The sequence below is a fragment of the Arvicanthis niloticus genome, chromosome 24, assembly GCF_011762505.2.
Source record: "Arvicanthis niloticus isolate mArvNil1 chromosome 24, mArvNil1.pat.X, whole genome shotgun sequence".
NCBI classification, from domain to species: domain Eukaryota; kingdom Metazoa; phylum Chordata; class Mammalia; order Rodentia; family Muridae; genus Arvicanthis; species Arvicanthis niloticus.
In genome coordinates this window covers 1,221,014-1,236,354 of record NC_133432.1, presented here as the reverse complement: position 1 = coordinate 1,236,354, position 15,341 = coordinate 1,221,014, and the positions used below count along the sequence as shown (strand labels likewise).

Genomic DNA, 15,341 nt, shown 5'->3' with positions numbered 1-15,341 from the left:
CTCTCAGCACACTTCCCTCTGGGGAGCATCTTGCACCCTGAGCATGGCCTCCACGTGAGGAGGTGGCAGAAGAGATGCTGGTTGGCCTACTGCATGTATCTCCAAGAGGATACTCAGAACCCACACTATAACCGAGTTTGCATATTTTAAACAAAATAAATACGTGTCTTCTTGGGATTGACTCTGGTTGATTGTAGAAAAATTTGAGTGAAAATTCATTGGGTTTCCGTGAAAAAAATGGGCTCAGCTTAGTTATACAGACTTGATAATTGCATAATGTCCCATTTGAAAGTCACTGGTACTGAAACAGTCTCCGCTATGAGCCCAGCCTGCCTTGTCCTTTCTCATAAGCACCAGCACAGGGGCAGAGTGGCCCTACCATTCATCTCTCTCAGGGGTGAGCTACCTCAGGGGTAACACTGGGCTGCAGAACTGATGATGCTAGGGCCCTCTCCAAAGAGCCCACAGAAGCATAGCAAGAGGCCCCAGAGATAAGCTTCCTGGTGGATAGTGCCTGAGAGATACCAATGGACACAGCAGGAGTCTCACCACACAACAGTTGCATTCAGTTGTATGCCCTCAGGCCTTCCACAGTCGGCACTAGTGATCTCATGGGCTCCATTATCATACAGTGAGGAGCTGAGTGCACCATGTTCCATGCATCTGACAAAAGCATTAACTGAATGCATAGGATCTATGCTGTATCACAAATCTGGTGGTTTGCTAATCTTGAATTAAAATGTTTTCCTTTCAGTCAGGTGGTAGTGGCGCACACCTTTGATCCCAGTGTTCAGGAGGCAGAGAAAGGTAGATCTCTGTGCTTGAGGCCAGCCTGGTCTACAGAGCAAGTTCCAGGATAGTCAATGCTACACAAAGAAACCCTGTCTCAGAAAAACCAAAATGGCCCCAAGGCCCACAGCCAGATGGGCCCTGAAGAGTATCTAGTCCTCTTAAGACTCTGCTTTATCCCCACCCTCCTGCCGGCAGCTCAGACTCTTCCTAAAGAGGGCAGGGAAACTCAGCAGGAAGGAGCTATAACTGGGCTCCATGGACTGTGGAGCAGGGAGATCCTGGAACAAGGATCCCTTTACTTCCCTGACACAACAGCAAGGCCTGGGAAAGCACTATGAAGACCATTTATACTTAGAATGTATATTCAGCAGCTGAGGCATCCGAGAGGTTGTGTGGGCTGGACCCAGGGCTGTGGCCCAATTTAGTCAGTCAGAGCTTCCAAGATCCAGACTGTAGGCTCCAGGTGGACCTGACCCAGAAAGAGAGATGCTATGGGGCCTAACAGTTGCTATGCCTTCCTTTCATGGTCTGGAGAAAAGATGAGAGCCACCCAATTCCCCCTGGACCCAAGGGTCCAGCCCCTAACACCAGACATTCATACCAATGGGGTTGCCAATATAATACCCAGTCAGCACGTGGCAGTACAGAATGCATTCACACTGTGCATAAGTATGTGGGCCACAGGGACCCTACCGAAATGCAGACTCTGGAACCACCCGGCAAGCAGGGAGGGTGGTCAATCATCCTCCCCATACCAACACTGTTAAACTGTGACAAGGTGACACCTAACCTGTAAGGCCTATTCCACCAAGCATCCAAACACCTAGACTATCACCTGTTTTCATCAGATTGAGAGTATAGGATACTCTGGCCAGGACCCAAGACCAGGAGTTAATGTGTCTCCTTCTACCAACTCTGGTCACACTGATGGCCTCAGGGGCACCAGTCAGACTGGAGCCCTAAGGATCACCATACTCCAGCTTCTTCCCTTCCCTCTGTACAGTCTTCGCAAACTGGTCAAGTTTATATTATTCAGCAGATTCCCTGAAACTGACTCATCTTTTGAATTAAGTAAATTTGTCTCTCTTCTTTAAAATTCAAGGGTATAGCCAGGCAAGGAGATTTGTTTACAATCACGCCTGTGAAATGCTTTTTTAAAAAATATGACCAACTTCTTTGCAAATTACACATACTTCAGCTATGATGACCTAATTTTGGGTAAATACGTGTGTATGATTAGGCAGAAGTAGGCAAGCTCACACTGTAAGATTATGGAGTCCCGTGAGGAGATTTCTGAGTGCTTGTGAGAAAACTCCAAGAAACTAAGACCAGAGTCTTGTGACTTCAGTTTCTTAAAAAAAAAAAAAAAAAAAAAAAAAAAAAAAAAAAAAAAAAAAAAAAAAACCCTTAATTTTTCTTGGATGAAGCTTTTGTGCCCCTCCTGGGTGTAGCAGATAGAAGTGAGTTTACTTTGTGTTATTCATCACAACTGGTTATTATTATTTGTTTATCTGTGTCTTAGGGTTTTACTGCTGTGAACAGACACCATGACCAATGCAAGTCTTATAAAGAACAGCGTTTACTTGGGGCTGGCTTACAGGTTCAGTCCATTAACATCAAGGCAGGAGCATGGCAGTGTCCAGGCAGACATGGTACAGGAGGAGCTGAGAGTTCTACATCTTCACTTGAAGGCTGTTAGCAGAATACTGGCTTCCAGGAAGCTAGGATGAGGGCCTTAAAGCCCATGCCCACAGTGCCATGCCTACTCCAAAAAGGCCACACCTTCAAATAGTGCCATTCCCTGAGCTGATTGTATACAAACCATCACAATCTTCCTCTATGGAAAAATATGTTTTAGTCACTGGCTGCTTGTCTGCCACCTGGGGCTTCCCATTCACATGCGGCTTACCCTTGTGACTATACATGTCACTCATGGGACTCCTCTCAACCCTCAGAGTATAAGTTGTCTCATGCCCTGAAGAAAGTTGGCTACTGCATGAGACTTCAGTCCACCTTGTTTATCAGCTTCATTCTTCCAGATCTCATCTCCTATAGAGCAGTGAACAATCAAATTCTCAGTCAAACTCCATGTATGGCCCCCACTTCTTGATGAATGCCTCTTAGGTAAGTAATGTATTGCTACCAATGAAAGAAGACAACCTGTATCATTTGTCAAAAAACTCTAGTAAATAGAAAATGAAAACACACAGCATGGACACCCAGTCGTATCTTCACACGTGCAACACGCACATGCACATGTGAGCTCACAGGGATGGTCTCTTGAAGGTCACTAGGGAGTCTAGCTCAGAAACTGCCATGGGCTAGACAGTACTGTCATTGGCTCTGCCTGGGAAGTTGGAGACGGTGGCAAGGGGGCATGCTCCACACTTTATAGATGTCACATATATATGTCATATGTAATATAGATGTCACATATATATGTCATATGTACATATAGATGTCACATATATATGTAATATGTCACAGAGGCTCTTCTCTACAAAACATGTGGTAAGGCTCCTACCTATAATAACTCCTTCAGTCCCAACCAGACTCCCATACCCACCTCACAGAAATTGAAACTCTGACATGCAGATGATGCCCACAGGGAAGGGCAGGGCTAGAAAGGAACCCAGCTGGTCAATGGCCACACTCTTAATGAAAACAGGGAAGCTTGGCCAGGCAGGGCTTCCCTGGGGACATAGCTCAAGTAGCAGCTATAAAGGGGTTGCCTCTGGCAGATGGTGGGATCAGGGACAGTATTCAACATCTCATAATCCATAAATCAATAAACTAGACACATAGGACACCTGGGATAAAGTAGCCAGGCCCAGTGACTGAAACACTGAATTTAGAAGCCCTGATCAATGCCCTTCAGAATGAATAGAGGGATGGTCCAGCTCTTGGGTTGCCTAGAAACCTTGCTCTTTCCCCTCTGATAATCGACAAATAGATCACTGTCCAGATCACATTCATCTGGTCCGAAACTTCCGAGAGAAATCATCGATGCTTTTCAAAACCAGTCAGCAAGGCAGAGGCAGTCTGGCCTGAAGAAATGGCTCAATAGTTAAGAACAATTTCTGCTCTTTCAGAGGACCCAACTTCAGTTCCCACAACCCATATCAGGTGGCTCACAAACCACCCGTGACTCCAGGCCTAGGGCATCCAAAGTCTTCTTTAGCCTCTACAGGTAACACATACTCACATTCACACACACAGATACACTCACAAAGAAAGACAGACAGACACACACACATTCATACACACAAATACACTCACAAAGACAGACACACACACACATTCACACACACCAAACAAAATGTTTAAGAAAAAAGTCAGAGCAAGTGGGGCCAGATTGAGCAGGGCCAGAGCAAGCAGGAGAAGGGAAGGGGAAAGAAAAAAAAAGAAGAAGAAAGGTCAGGTCTCTCTCAGAGCACTTCCATTGTCAGCTCCCTCTGTAGGAACCTCCCAAAAGCCAAGGAACACAGATGATAACTGCTGACCTAACAAGACACTGAGGAGACCAAAATAGGCTGCCTCCCCTCCTCTTACTACTCACTAGGACCCTCGTGACACAGGACAGTGGTCAAACATCTATCTCCAAAAATATTTACATCATGATTCACATCAGTAACAAAATTACAGTTAGGAAGTAGCAACGAAGATAATTTTATGGTTGGGGGTCACCACACCATGAGGAACTGTATTAAAGGGCTGCAGCGTTAGGAAGGTTGAGACCCACTGCCATGTATGGGGCTTTTGCATCTACTGACACCCACTCTGTTTCCCAGGGTGCTCCTAAGTCCTTACTGGATAGAGTCCCTTTGTGAGAGTCCTCAGCTGCGAAGAACGGCACCTGGGGGCCTGACTTATGGTTTTCTTGGTTTCTCTCCAGTTGGAAGTGCAGAAGTCTAAGATTCAGGCATAGTGAACAGAGTCCTGTCCCTATGGAAGTTCTAAGGAAGGCATCCTGCCTTTCTTTCTCCACTCCTGGAAGATCCCAGGATCCCTTGGCTTCTGGACACACTGCTCTGTCTCTGCCTCTGACCTTATAAGCCACTTCTTGTATCTTCTCTCGATTTTTAAAAAGATCTGTTTTTAATCATTGAGTGTGTACATGTACATGCAGGTGCCCACCGAGGCCTGATTCAGAAATCACACCCTCTGGGGCTGGAATTGCAGACAGATGTGAGACACCTGATGTAGGCAGGAGGCGTCAAACCCCAGTCTCCTGGAAGAGCAGCAAATGCCCTTAACTGCTGAGCCATCTCTCCAGCCCCTTTCTCAAACTCTTCCCACTGAGACAGATGTCATTAGATTTAGGCTTACCCCAGACAGCATAGTTTCATCTTCAATATCTGCAAAGACCTTTTCTTCATATAAGACCACATTCTAAGGTTTGGGGGATGAAAATTTTGGAAGACACAGTTCAATCCGCATCAAGTAATTCTCATGTCCCTCACCTACCTACTTACTCTGTCAATCACTCTTCAGTATCATCTCTGCTGAAATGCTTTACCTGGGCTCTGTATCCACCCAGGGAGGTCAACAATAGAGGTGCTACCTGGATGGTGGAGCCTGCTGTATTTTGAATGAATGGAGACTTTCAGTACAGTGTTGGGCATCACCAGATCCCTGCCAGTACAGGGATCCCAGGATAGATGCTCATGTATTCCCCTCACACATCTCTGTACGCTGCCCATCCTTCACCGGTGTGAACATCCCATAGAACAGGGATCTGTGTACTTGGTCAGTAAGGGCTGTAAAACGAGAGACACTGAGCAATCCTGGGATGCTGCACAGATGTTTCCCAGGAATCAGAGGGCCTGGGAAGGTACTGATGACCACAGTGTCCTGTGTTAGAATTCAAAGCCGCTTTCCGCTGGAAAAACCCTTGAGATGACTTGCAGAGTAAGTCTCTCCATTTGAAAAAGTTTCAAAAGACTGTTCACACTCACCTTCACGGGGGGCAAGGACCTTGCTGAGAAGATGGGAAGATGCTGCTCTCTGGTCCTTAATTCTTCCTGATGGTAGCAACACCTGCTTTCCCTCTCAAAGCATCTCTGCTTTTCTAAGACAGTGAGAATGACAAGCTGGTCTTGAGATGCAGAGACTAGTTGCATTTCATTGATGACAACAAGCACTTTCCTTCTCCTTCTCCTTCTCCTTCTCCTTCTCCTCCTCCTCCTCCTCCTCCTCCTCCTCCTCCTCCTTCTCCTCCTCCTTCTCCTTCTCCTCTTCCCCCTCCTCCTCCCCTTCCTCCTCCTCTTCCCCCTCCTCCTCCCCCTTCCTCCTCCTCTTCCCCCTCCTCCTCCCCCTTCCTCCTCCTTTCTCCTCCTCTTCCCCCTTCTCCTTCTCCTCTTTCTTTTCCTCTTCCTCCTCCTCTTCCCCATCCTCCTCCCCCTTCTTCTTCCTCCTTCTCCTCCTCTTCCTCCTTCTCCTCCTCCTCTTCCCCCATCCTCCTCCCCCTTCCTCTTCCTCCTTCTCCTCCTCTTCCTCCTTCTCCTCCTCTTCCTCCTTCTCCTCCTCTTCCTCCTTCTCCTCCTCTTCTTCCTCCTCCTCTTCCCCCATCCTCCTCCCCCTTCCTCCTCCTCCTTCTCTTCCTCTTCCTTCTCCTCCTCCCCCTCCTTCTCTTCCTTCTCTTCCACCTCCTCTTCCTCTTCCTTCTTCTCCCCTCCTCTTCTTCCTCCTCCTCCTCCTTTTTTAATTTACATAAATGTTTTCCCTGCATGTATGTCCACATTGTATACCACATGCCTACAGTGCCTATGAATGTCCTGGAATTGGACTTACAGAGAGTTGGGAGCCACCATATGTATGCTTAGAATTAAACTCTGATCCTCTGTAAGAGCAGTCAGTACTGTTAACCACCCCAGCCCTCACCTGCATGTCTGCATGCAGAGGCAGATATGGTGAATCCACAGAGGCTTATTTTATCCAGCTTCCAACCAACAAATGATAAACCTTTTTTTTTTTTTTACAGTTTTGTATTATATCCCTAACAGACTGAAATAGGCTGATGGTAAACCAGATTACAAGCATAATCATTCCACCCCAGCACCCCAAACCTGGGGCCACCACATGTGAGTGCTTTCCTACAAGTTTGACCCTCCTCCCCACCCCTAGATTCAGCCAGACCAGGTCCACCGCTCACAGGGAGATAGCATGGCAGTGTGCTTCCACTTCATATCATAGGGTTGCTTGTCGTATGGGGGCTCAGGGATCCCCATACAACTAGGGTCAAGTGCCATCAGTATCTCTGGTGAACATGGGTGTCCAGCCCAGCAGTGAGAAGCAAGGTAGAGGCAAATTGCTTCCAAACTGAAGAAACCAAAACCAAAACCATTACCACAGCTGGCCTGAGAGCTGTGTACACAACAGACAGTAGAGTCAGAATGGCAGCAATCACATACCCTGAGATTACCCAGCTGTGGAGCTGGGGCTATACTCCAGTGGGATAGTCATTGTTTGTGGTTATTTGTCAGTAGTAGGTGAGCTGTAAAGGGGGGAAGAGTAGGTGAAAGCCAGCAAGTGCAATAAATTGCAGCTCTTTTCCCATGGCTCTTGCAACTTAAGTGGGCCATGCAGGACCATACACTCTGAGAAGGATAAAACCCAATGGGCTTGAGCTGAGAAGGCCTGGAACCAGCCGTGAGCTACTTTGGTAAGTAATACTTGCAGGGGAACAAGTACATTTCTGTCATCAGTAGTGTCCCCTGCAATTGAGGCATCCTTCCTGTTTCTGCAGCGTGCAGAGAAGGTCCGAACAGGTTCTTTTCTGGAAGCCAGTGCTCTGATCTACCCAGAGGCTCAAGAGGGAGACATGCTGGACCTGCCGACAGAAAAGCAAGCAATCCCCAGACCCAGGCCCACATACTCCTCCAACTTCATTCTCTTCTTGCTCCTCTGCCTGTTGCCCACCTGTCCAGTCACCTGCATCACAGAAGTGAATAAAGGGGCCACTCTTTGTGAGGACATCCGAAGGAGAGGCTCACTGTGCTCAGCTTGTGTTCTAGGGACACAGCTGCACTCTAAGCAAATGCTGTTGGTAGGACAGAGATCTAGGGCATGTCACGTCTTGTCTTGTCACACCTGGCACAGCAGCAGGTGGGGAGCTGCCACATTCCCCAGCCATAGGATCAAGCCACCTCTACCTTCAACGCCTTGTCTTAGGTTCAGTACTCACTACTCTGAAGCCAAAGGTTACAAGGAAAAGCAACATCATTGCTGACATTTCTCCACTCTTCCACTCCCTCCCTCCTTCCCTCCAGCCTCTATGCTCCAGCTCTCAAAGTCCATTATAGATGGGAATTCACTGTGCCCAACGCAAGCTGGTTGGAAGAACTGGTGCACCAACAGTCCTAGTGTTGCTGCAATGAAGACGGTCCAGAAACAATTGCCTCAATTTTCCCACCTGGCCTCCATCTTAACTCTAGATGGGGGCTTCTGAAGCCTACTTCTAAAGCTGTGTGCACTGGTAAGCTTCAGCTGCAGGAAGCGGGAAAGGTCTGAGTAACCCAGGATCACAGCATGGGAACAATCGTGCTCCTGCAGTCTGTCTCTGCAGCATGGCTCACTCCACATCCCTTATCCTCCTCGCTGGAGCTGCTGCCTTTGAATCTTGACAGCTTTACAACAGTGTGTGATCTCCCAGAGAACACTTTCATTCAGCGCTTGCTTCCGCCAACAAGCATGGCAGTGGAATACAATGGATGACCCAAATTAAACTTATTCTTAGCCATGTGGCACCACAAGCCTTTGATCCCAGGACCTGAGGCAAAGGCAACCGGATCGCTGTGAGTTCAGCCTGGTATACATAGAGCCTAAGACAGCCAGTGCCATGTAGAAAAAGATTTGTTAAAACAAACAAACGAACTTATCAAAAGCAATGTACAGCCCACTTACTCGAATAGTCATGGGTGCGCCGCTCTGCCTGGGTGTTGGGCGCTAGAGACGGAACCACAGACAAAAGTATTTAAAGGAGACCAAAGGAGCTGGGCATGGTGGAACACTCCTTTGATCCCAATACTCAGGAGGCAGGGGCAGGTGGATCTCTGTAGTAGCCTGGCCTACACACTAGAGACTAGAGAGACAAGACATCCAGAGCTACATAATAGAGAGACCCGAACTCTAAAACAGCAAAAAGGGAGGAGGGGCCAAAGGACAGGAGTCTGCACAGGTGTAGTGGCCAGGAAGTAGTAGGCAAGTACTTGGCCAGGAGAACTAGGCCAGCCTCCCAGAGGAGGGCAAGCAAGCTTTTATGAAGCAGATAGACACCATCTGTGCCAAGACTTCCATGGCCAGCACCTGGGGCTCACATTAAAATCTTCTGTTTTTGTTTCTACTTGAACTTGTGATGTCAGAGATGCAGGTCCTGCACATTCTTCAAGCAGCTGCACCATCAGCATCCTATACCAACCCTGGCAAGTTGTTCCACCTCCTGGTTCCTCGTTCTGTCCCAACCATAAGATCAACCGCAGCTTTGAACGTTATGGACAGTACGATGACCACATGTGGGAAGGGGCGGCACAAATTAGAGGGGACTAACATGGACAAGTGCTCTGATTTTAGAAACGACCCTTCGAGAGTGACCACCTACCCAGGTGTGAGACCCTGGGCTAAGTGGTACCCTCCACTGTGCAAAGCTTTCTGCAGCAGAGGACTGTGCCTCCGCTCTGCTGAGCCTTCACACAGACTCATAGAGGGGCACCCAATTGTCCCCACACATATCTTTAGGGGAAAAGGGGTTGAATTCCCAGCACCAGACTGGAAACAGCACCAAGCTTAGAGGATTTCAAATTTACTGCTCCTGAGAGCCTGGGCCAGCCGCTCACACAGCCTTGGGCACCAGGCTTTATGTGCAATTTAAGGTATTCGGAGGGTGAGTTTTTCCCATAAATATTTTTTCTTGCCTTGAGCACTGCATTTAGAAGCAATTCTCAAGCACCTATAAGAAGGACTGGGCACCCTTTCCCACAATGCCTCCAGGTCCTATGAGACTGAGTCTGCACCACATTGGAGTGTTCTGCCAGGGTTAAGACATGCCATGAGGTTACAGGGCCAAAGAAAAGGGCATACTGCCCACACCAGAGCACCCTCCTGTGAGTCCTGCCTCCCAAGGACTCCTTCTTCTCATTGTCTCCCCAGCCAGGAGAGAGTTCAAAGGAAGAATCTGGGCCCAGGGGATGTAAGCAATGGCTTCCTCTTACTGTTTTAATGCGGCCGAGATAAGTATCAAGTAGGAACCCCCGGGGATCAAGCCCACATCTCTAGGATCTAAAATAGAACAAGCTGTGCCGGGGAGAGCAGCCAGCCTCCTCCAGGAAGTTCTCATGGCTTTCCTCCATCCCCTCAATAAAGGGCCTTGAGCCAAGCCTGGAGTGGGGTAAGGATATCCTGAATGACTTCACCTAAAGAGACAGCCCCTGGATACGCTGCGCTCTCTCCCTGGAGAAGCTCACCTGAGGTCGATACATTGTTTCCTTCCTAGGACAAATATTGAATAACAACTGAGTTTGGAGTCTGCTAAGCTTATGAATCAGAGAAAAAGGCATGGCTGTTTCCGCACAGAGAAGGAGGAGAAAAGAAAAGGGATTTAGTGAGGGGTGGAGGAAAAAGTATTATAAAGGAAAGGTGGAGAAAGGGAGGGAATGGGAGAAGAGAAGCAGGAAGAAGCCATCAGGAACATAGAAGCAGGGAAGAGATGGGGCAGAGGGAAGAACTTCATTCTGTCCATCTCAATGTCAGGAAAGGTGATCGAGGGTCCCAGTTTTTTTCTTCCACCATATACTGGACCCTCTTGTCCTTGGGGAACTAGGGAAGGAATCAGCTCATGAGGCTGGCTTGGCCAGCATGATGTTACACAAGCTCAAATGGTGCCAATGTTTTTATATAATCCTCTGGTTCGCCCCATAAAACAGACCATAACACCCTGGCAAATACACTTCAATAAAGCTCTGTGCTATTACGGGACCCAGCGTCTTCCAGAAGATGAATCACACACGCGTGCGAGGCCAAGCCACCGCTCCAACTCAACTTTCTTCCTCTGTGCCTTCAGCTGAATGGCTGATGGAGAGGCCACAGAGCTGGTCAAGTTGCTGTGGGTTCCAGGAGCTGGTGAGGGTTTTGTTATCTGGGAATACCTGAGCCACCTAGAATCCAGATTGCACTTGCCTGGAACCCAGTTCTCTCAGGAGACCCCCAGTGACCCTTACAACTTTTGACATGAGCCCCGCTGAAGATGCCCACCCAATCTAGTCACTGCCTAGTGAAACCAGTTCCTAGCACTTGCTGAAAGAGGTTTGCTGGGGCTGTTTCTACAGTGAGCCACACAGAGCAGAAGCCTGCTGGAGCTGCCTGCTTGCACCAATTGTCTCCTTCCTGAAACCTAACAGAGCTGTCCTTGGGGACAGAGATGGTGCATTCATCCTACACCTAAAATGTAAAATAGCCTATTCCCAACAGCTACAACATCCACTGTGACCTGCTGTGACAAAGATGCGGAGTGCCCCTTTCCTCACAGAAAAGCAAAGAGGCCACCAGAAGCAGAAACTTTCATGCCCCAGAGGTGCCCAGGCACCGTGACCTCACCTCAGTCCATGTGAGCATTTGGCTCCTACCCAGCTCTACTAGACACTTGAATCCAACTGTCCATGCAGCACCAGTGGTGTCTTACGTTTCTCCCACAACGGAACTTTCTGCAGGAGCCCTGAGCATCCTTGAAAGGTGGCTATCCAGGCCAGAGGTCACACTTTCATAGACAGGACATCCTCTGTGCCGTGCAGTGAGGAAGATGGGGTCAATCACTTTAGATGGGTAACAATCACCCCTCCTTCTGTATCTCCAAGGAGAGGAATAAGTCCGGTCTAAACCCACAACTTGGAAAGGCTCTGAGGACCTAGGAGTCACCTCCACCCTCACAGCTCTGTAAGGCACCTCTCTGGTCGCTGGATGTGAACCTAGGCACAGACTGGACCTCCCTCACTGTGGATCTAAGCATTGCCTGAGCCCCTCACTACCCTCCTGGCAACTCCTCAGAGGCTCTTCCTTGAGAAGTTCAAGTTCTCTCGGGTAGTAAGTTTGGAGGCATTATGTGAGAGGCAGAGGACAGTTCCCAAGTGTTCACAGGATGAGTAGATGGTACAGTCGCCCTATCACCGCCCTCTGCCAATGAAGGCCTCCAGCATTCCCTCTACAGGACCCAGAGTTGCTTCCACTCAAGATCCTGAAAGATATTGTAGGGTGGGTGTGGGCAGCCACTCCTGGACACAGTAATGTGCGCTAACACGGGACCCTGACTCCCCTCCATCCCGTGGCTCACCATTCAGCTGGTTGTAGACCACCTCCTCCAGATGGTCCAGGCGCTGTAGGATGGCCTCACGGTCGGCCAGAGCACTCGCCTTGGATAGCCGATTGCGCATCCGGCGGTCGGCGCCTCGCACGACCTGCACCAGCGCCTCAGAACGGTCCTGCAGGCGGCAGTACACTGAGAAGAGAATGATGCCCACGAACACCAGGATGTTGACCGTCAGCAAAGTTTTGATCTTCCTGGCCACCGCCATGAGCGCGGCTCGGACGGGGCCGCCTCACCCGCCGGGCATCCCCGGGGCCCCGGGGCCACAGGAGCCTGGGAGCGGCCGGCCGCGGTGGGGACCATGGGCCGGGCAAGGGCGGGAGCTGTTCTTTCAGCACCGCCGCGCGGGCTCCACGCGCCAGGCCGCCGCGACCCGCCCTTCTTCTCCAGCGCGCAGAAACCGCCCGGGGATGCGGGCACAGGGCGCCGCCCGCATAGTCAGCAGGGCCCGCCCGCCCGGAGCTTCCTGGGCCAGGAGGCAGCGCGAGGCCTTGGCTGCTGCGTCCGGCTCCTGCGCGCCCCGCTCGCTCCTGCGCGCCCCGCTCCTGTGCGCTCGGCTCCTGCGCGCCCCGCTCCTGCGCGCCCCGAAACCACGGCGCCGGTGCGCAGTGACGCGGCCTGCGCTCATCAGCATGCACGCGGCGCCCGCTGCCCCGCCCGCCGCCCCAAACCGATCCCGCGCGCCACCCCTGGCCAGGATAGGCCCGCGTGGAGCGAGGCCCAAGGCGCGGCAACACTCGGAGCTTCGAACCGCCCTCCACGCCCGGGGTTATTTTAGGGGACAAAACCTACACTTGACCCCTGTGGACAGGAAGCCTTAGGGAACGCCGATCAGGACTGTGCTGTGGGTGCACGCCAGGGTGTGGTGGGGTGCCTTTGTGTGGTAATGAGTCAGAGCCACCTAGATTTGCCTGCCCACCGCGCCTGGCCAAACCTAATCTGATTGGTTGCCCTCCTCTGGGACCAAAGGATAAGAAAGGAGAGTAGAGTAGGCTGGAGATTGAGCAATCCTGTTGTAGCATCAGGTCAAACAAATAAAGGGAAAAACAAATCTTGACCAGGTTTCCCAAGTCATCAGAGCTCAGGTGCACACTCAGCCAGAAGAAAACTAACAACAAACACCTGCCCCTCCCTCTCTAATTTAGCCCCAAACAAACAGTTGTAGATGAGACAGCTGGGATCAGAGGAGAGCCTGGGTTGTGAGCCTGAATCACAGGATGTGAGCTCCTGTATACCTGGTTACCACTGAATCTACAGTGCCTGAAATGGTTTCTGACACGTAGCTGGTGCTTAGCAAGTATTTATGGAATGAATAAGTGATGGGGCAGTTATGAGGAGCTTACTCTGTTGTGAGCTCTTCTCATAGAAGGACAAGGTGTGTAGGAGTTTGTAGATCTTGGTTCTGCATGACTATTTGTGCATGTGTGTATCTTGTGTGTGCATATATCATGTGTAAGCATGCACGTTTATGTGTTCACTGTGTATGTATGTGACCGTGTGTTTGCCTATGTATTCGTTCGTGCAAGATTATGCATATGTATTCATGGATATGTACTTGTGTCTGTGTTACACGTGCTTCTGTGTTCATACGTCTCCTTTGTGTGTGAATGTGCACATGTACAAAGTGTGTATGCTATGTCTCTACATGTCGTATATGTTTGTGCATATGTGTGGCATGTCTTTATCATGTATAAGCGCATGAGTAGTGTGTGGTGTGTCTGCATGTGTGTGCATATATATATGTGTGCAAGTGCAGTGTCCTTGTGATTATGCATGTGTGCAATGTGTATGTGATACATGTATTTGTATGTACATGTGTGTGCAGTTTCTATGTGTGTGTGTGTGTGTATGTGTGTGTGTCCATGTCCTATCTGTTCACATATGGGAGTGGGTAGAGGCTTTGGCTCTTGGTTCAGGCTTGCTTCTCCATACTGTCTTCTCCACAAGCTAATGTATCCTGTGCAGCTTAGAGACATTCGACTTCTCAGTGGAGGCAGCAGGAATAAAAGTCACTCTGCTTCTTTTCTAAGTCTCTCCTTCCTGTCACAGAAAATGTGGCCGGTGTGTGGCACATGCAGGCAGAATTTGCTGAAGAAGGCAGAGTCAGGAGAATCATGAGTTTGAGGCCAGCCAGGTCTGCAGAGTGAGTACCTGAAAAGCCAAGAGCTACACAGAGAAACCCTGTGTCTAAAAAATTAAAAAGGAAAAGGAGATTGCCAGAGTCTAGCGCCATTGGGTTTCAAATCCCCAGGGAAGTAGATGTGATGTCAGCACAAGATGACCACAAGCTCTTTGTACAAGAGAAGGCCCCGGATACCTCAAGCTTCTCTGTATTTATTTCATTTCAAAGTCTTAAAGCATACGGTTTCGATTTTATTTCCTCAAACATGTTCCAAGAAACCAGATCAAAATTCTCTGCAGTTTTCTCTGTAAGTTTCTTTCTCATATGCTTTATTTCCCCAGGCAGATATTTAACCTTATGGGATGATAATTGGGCACATCTCTGTGATCATTGTGGCTGGCGCTCTGTGTCTTAAACACCTATTACAAGCTTTTATCTGAATCTACAAGGACAGTATCTTTATTTTTGTCTCTCACAACCAGAGCCATAATAAAACTTTTTCCGTTGGCACTAAATCTGGTTGAATCTTGACCAACTTTTTCTATTTCCTAACTACTTCAGGTTTTGGCATCTACATAAGTGAGTCCCTGAACTAATGTCTTCATATTCATGTGTATTCATTAACTTCCCTAATCCATTCTTGCAAGGGCTACTCTCTCAGTCAGTGTGCGCTATGTACCATTCCGAGAATAATTATGTGCCCTAGGGAGACCGCGTGATTTCTATTCCATGTGTCCTAAAGATTTCTCTAAGTTTTTAGTTGGTTCAATAATCATTTCAATTCTATCATATATTTTTAATAAATCCACCTTAGAATTATTAAGAAATTTCTATTATGCCATCACTTCACCCAAATACAGACAAAATGTTAGAAAAAGCTACCAAGAGCATACACAGTGTTATACTAAAGGAATGGGATCACCCCATGGCCAGTCCCAGGAAAGAGCCAAGGTTGCAGATTTTGTCACACTGGTCTATGTCAGGGGTACAGGAGGTGTTCCTTGGGTGTTTCCCACAAGGAGAGCCATCCTTGAAACATTCAGATGCTGCTCCCTGGAACAAAGCATAGTTTTC

The 15,341-nt window shown here is 48.9% G+C and overlaps 1 protein-coding gene across 1 annotated transcript in view; it reads right to left on the bottom strand.

Annotated features, from left to right (window-relative positions):
• Positions 1-12,737, bottom strand: part of Galnt9 (polypeptide N-acetylgalactosaminyltransferase 9) — a 77,518-nt gene extending 64,781 nt beyond the window's left edge. Inside the window, exon 1 of the mRNA XM_076922348.1 lies at positions 12,113-12,737. Coding sequence (XP_076778463.1) covers positions 12,113-12,353 — 241 coding nt within the window. The 5' untranslated portion in view covers positions 12,354-12,737. The remainder of the gene's footprint in view (positions 1-12,112) is intronic.
• Between the last annotated feature and the right edge of the window lie 2,604 nt (positions 12,738-15,341).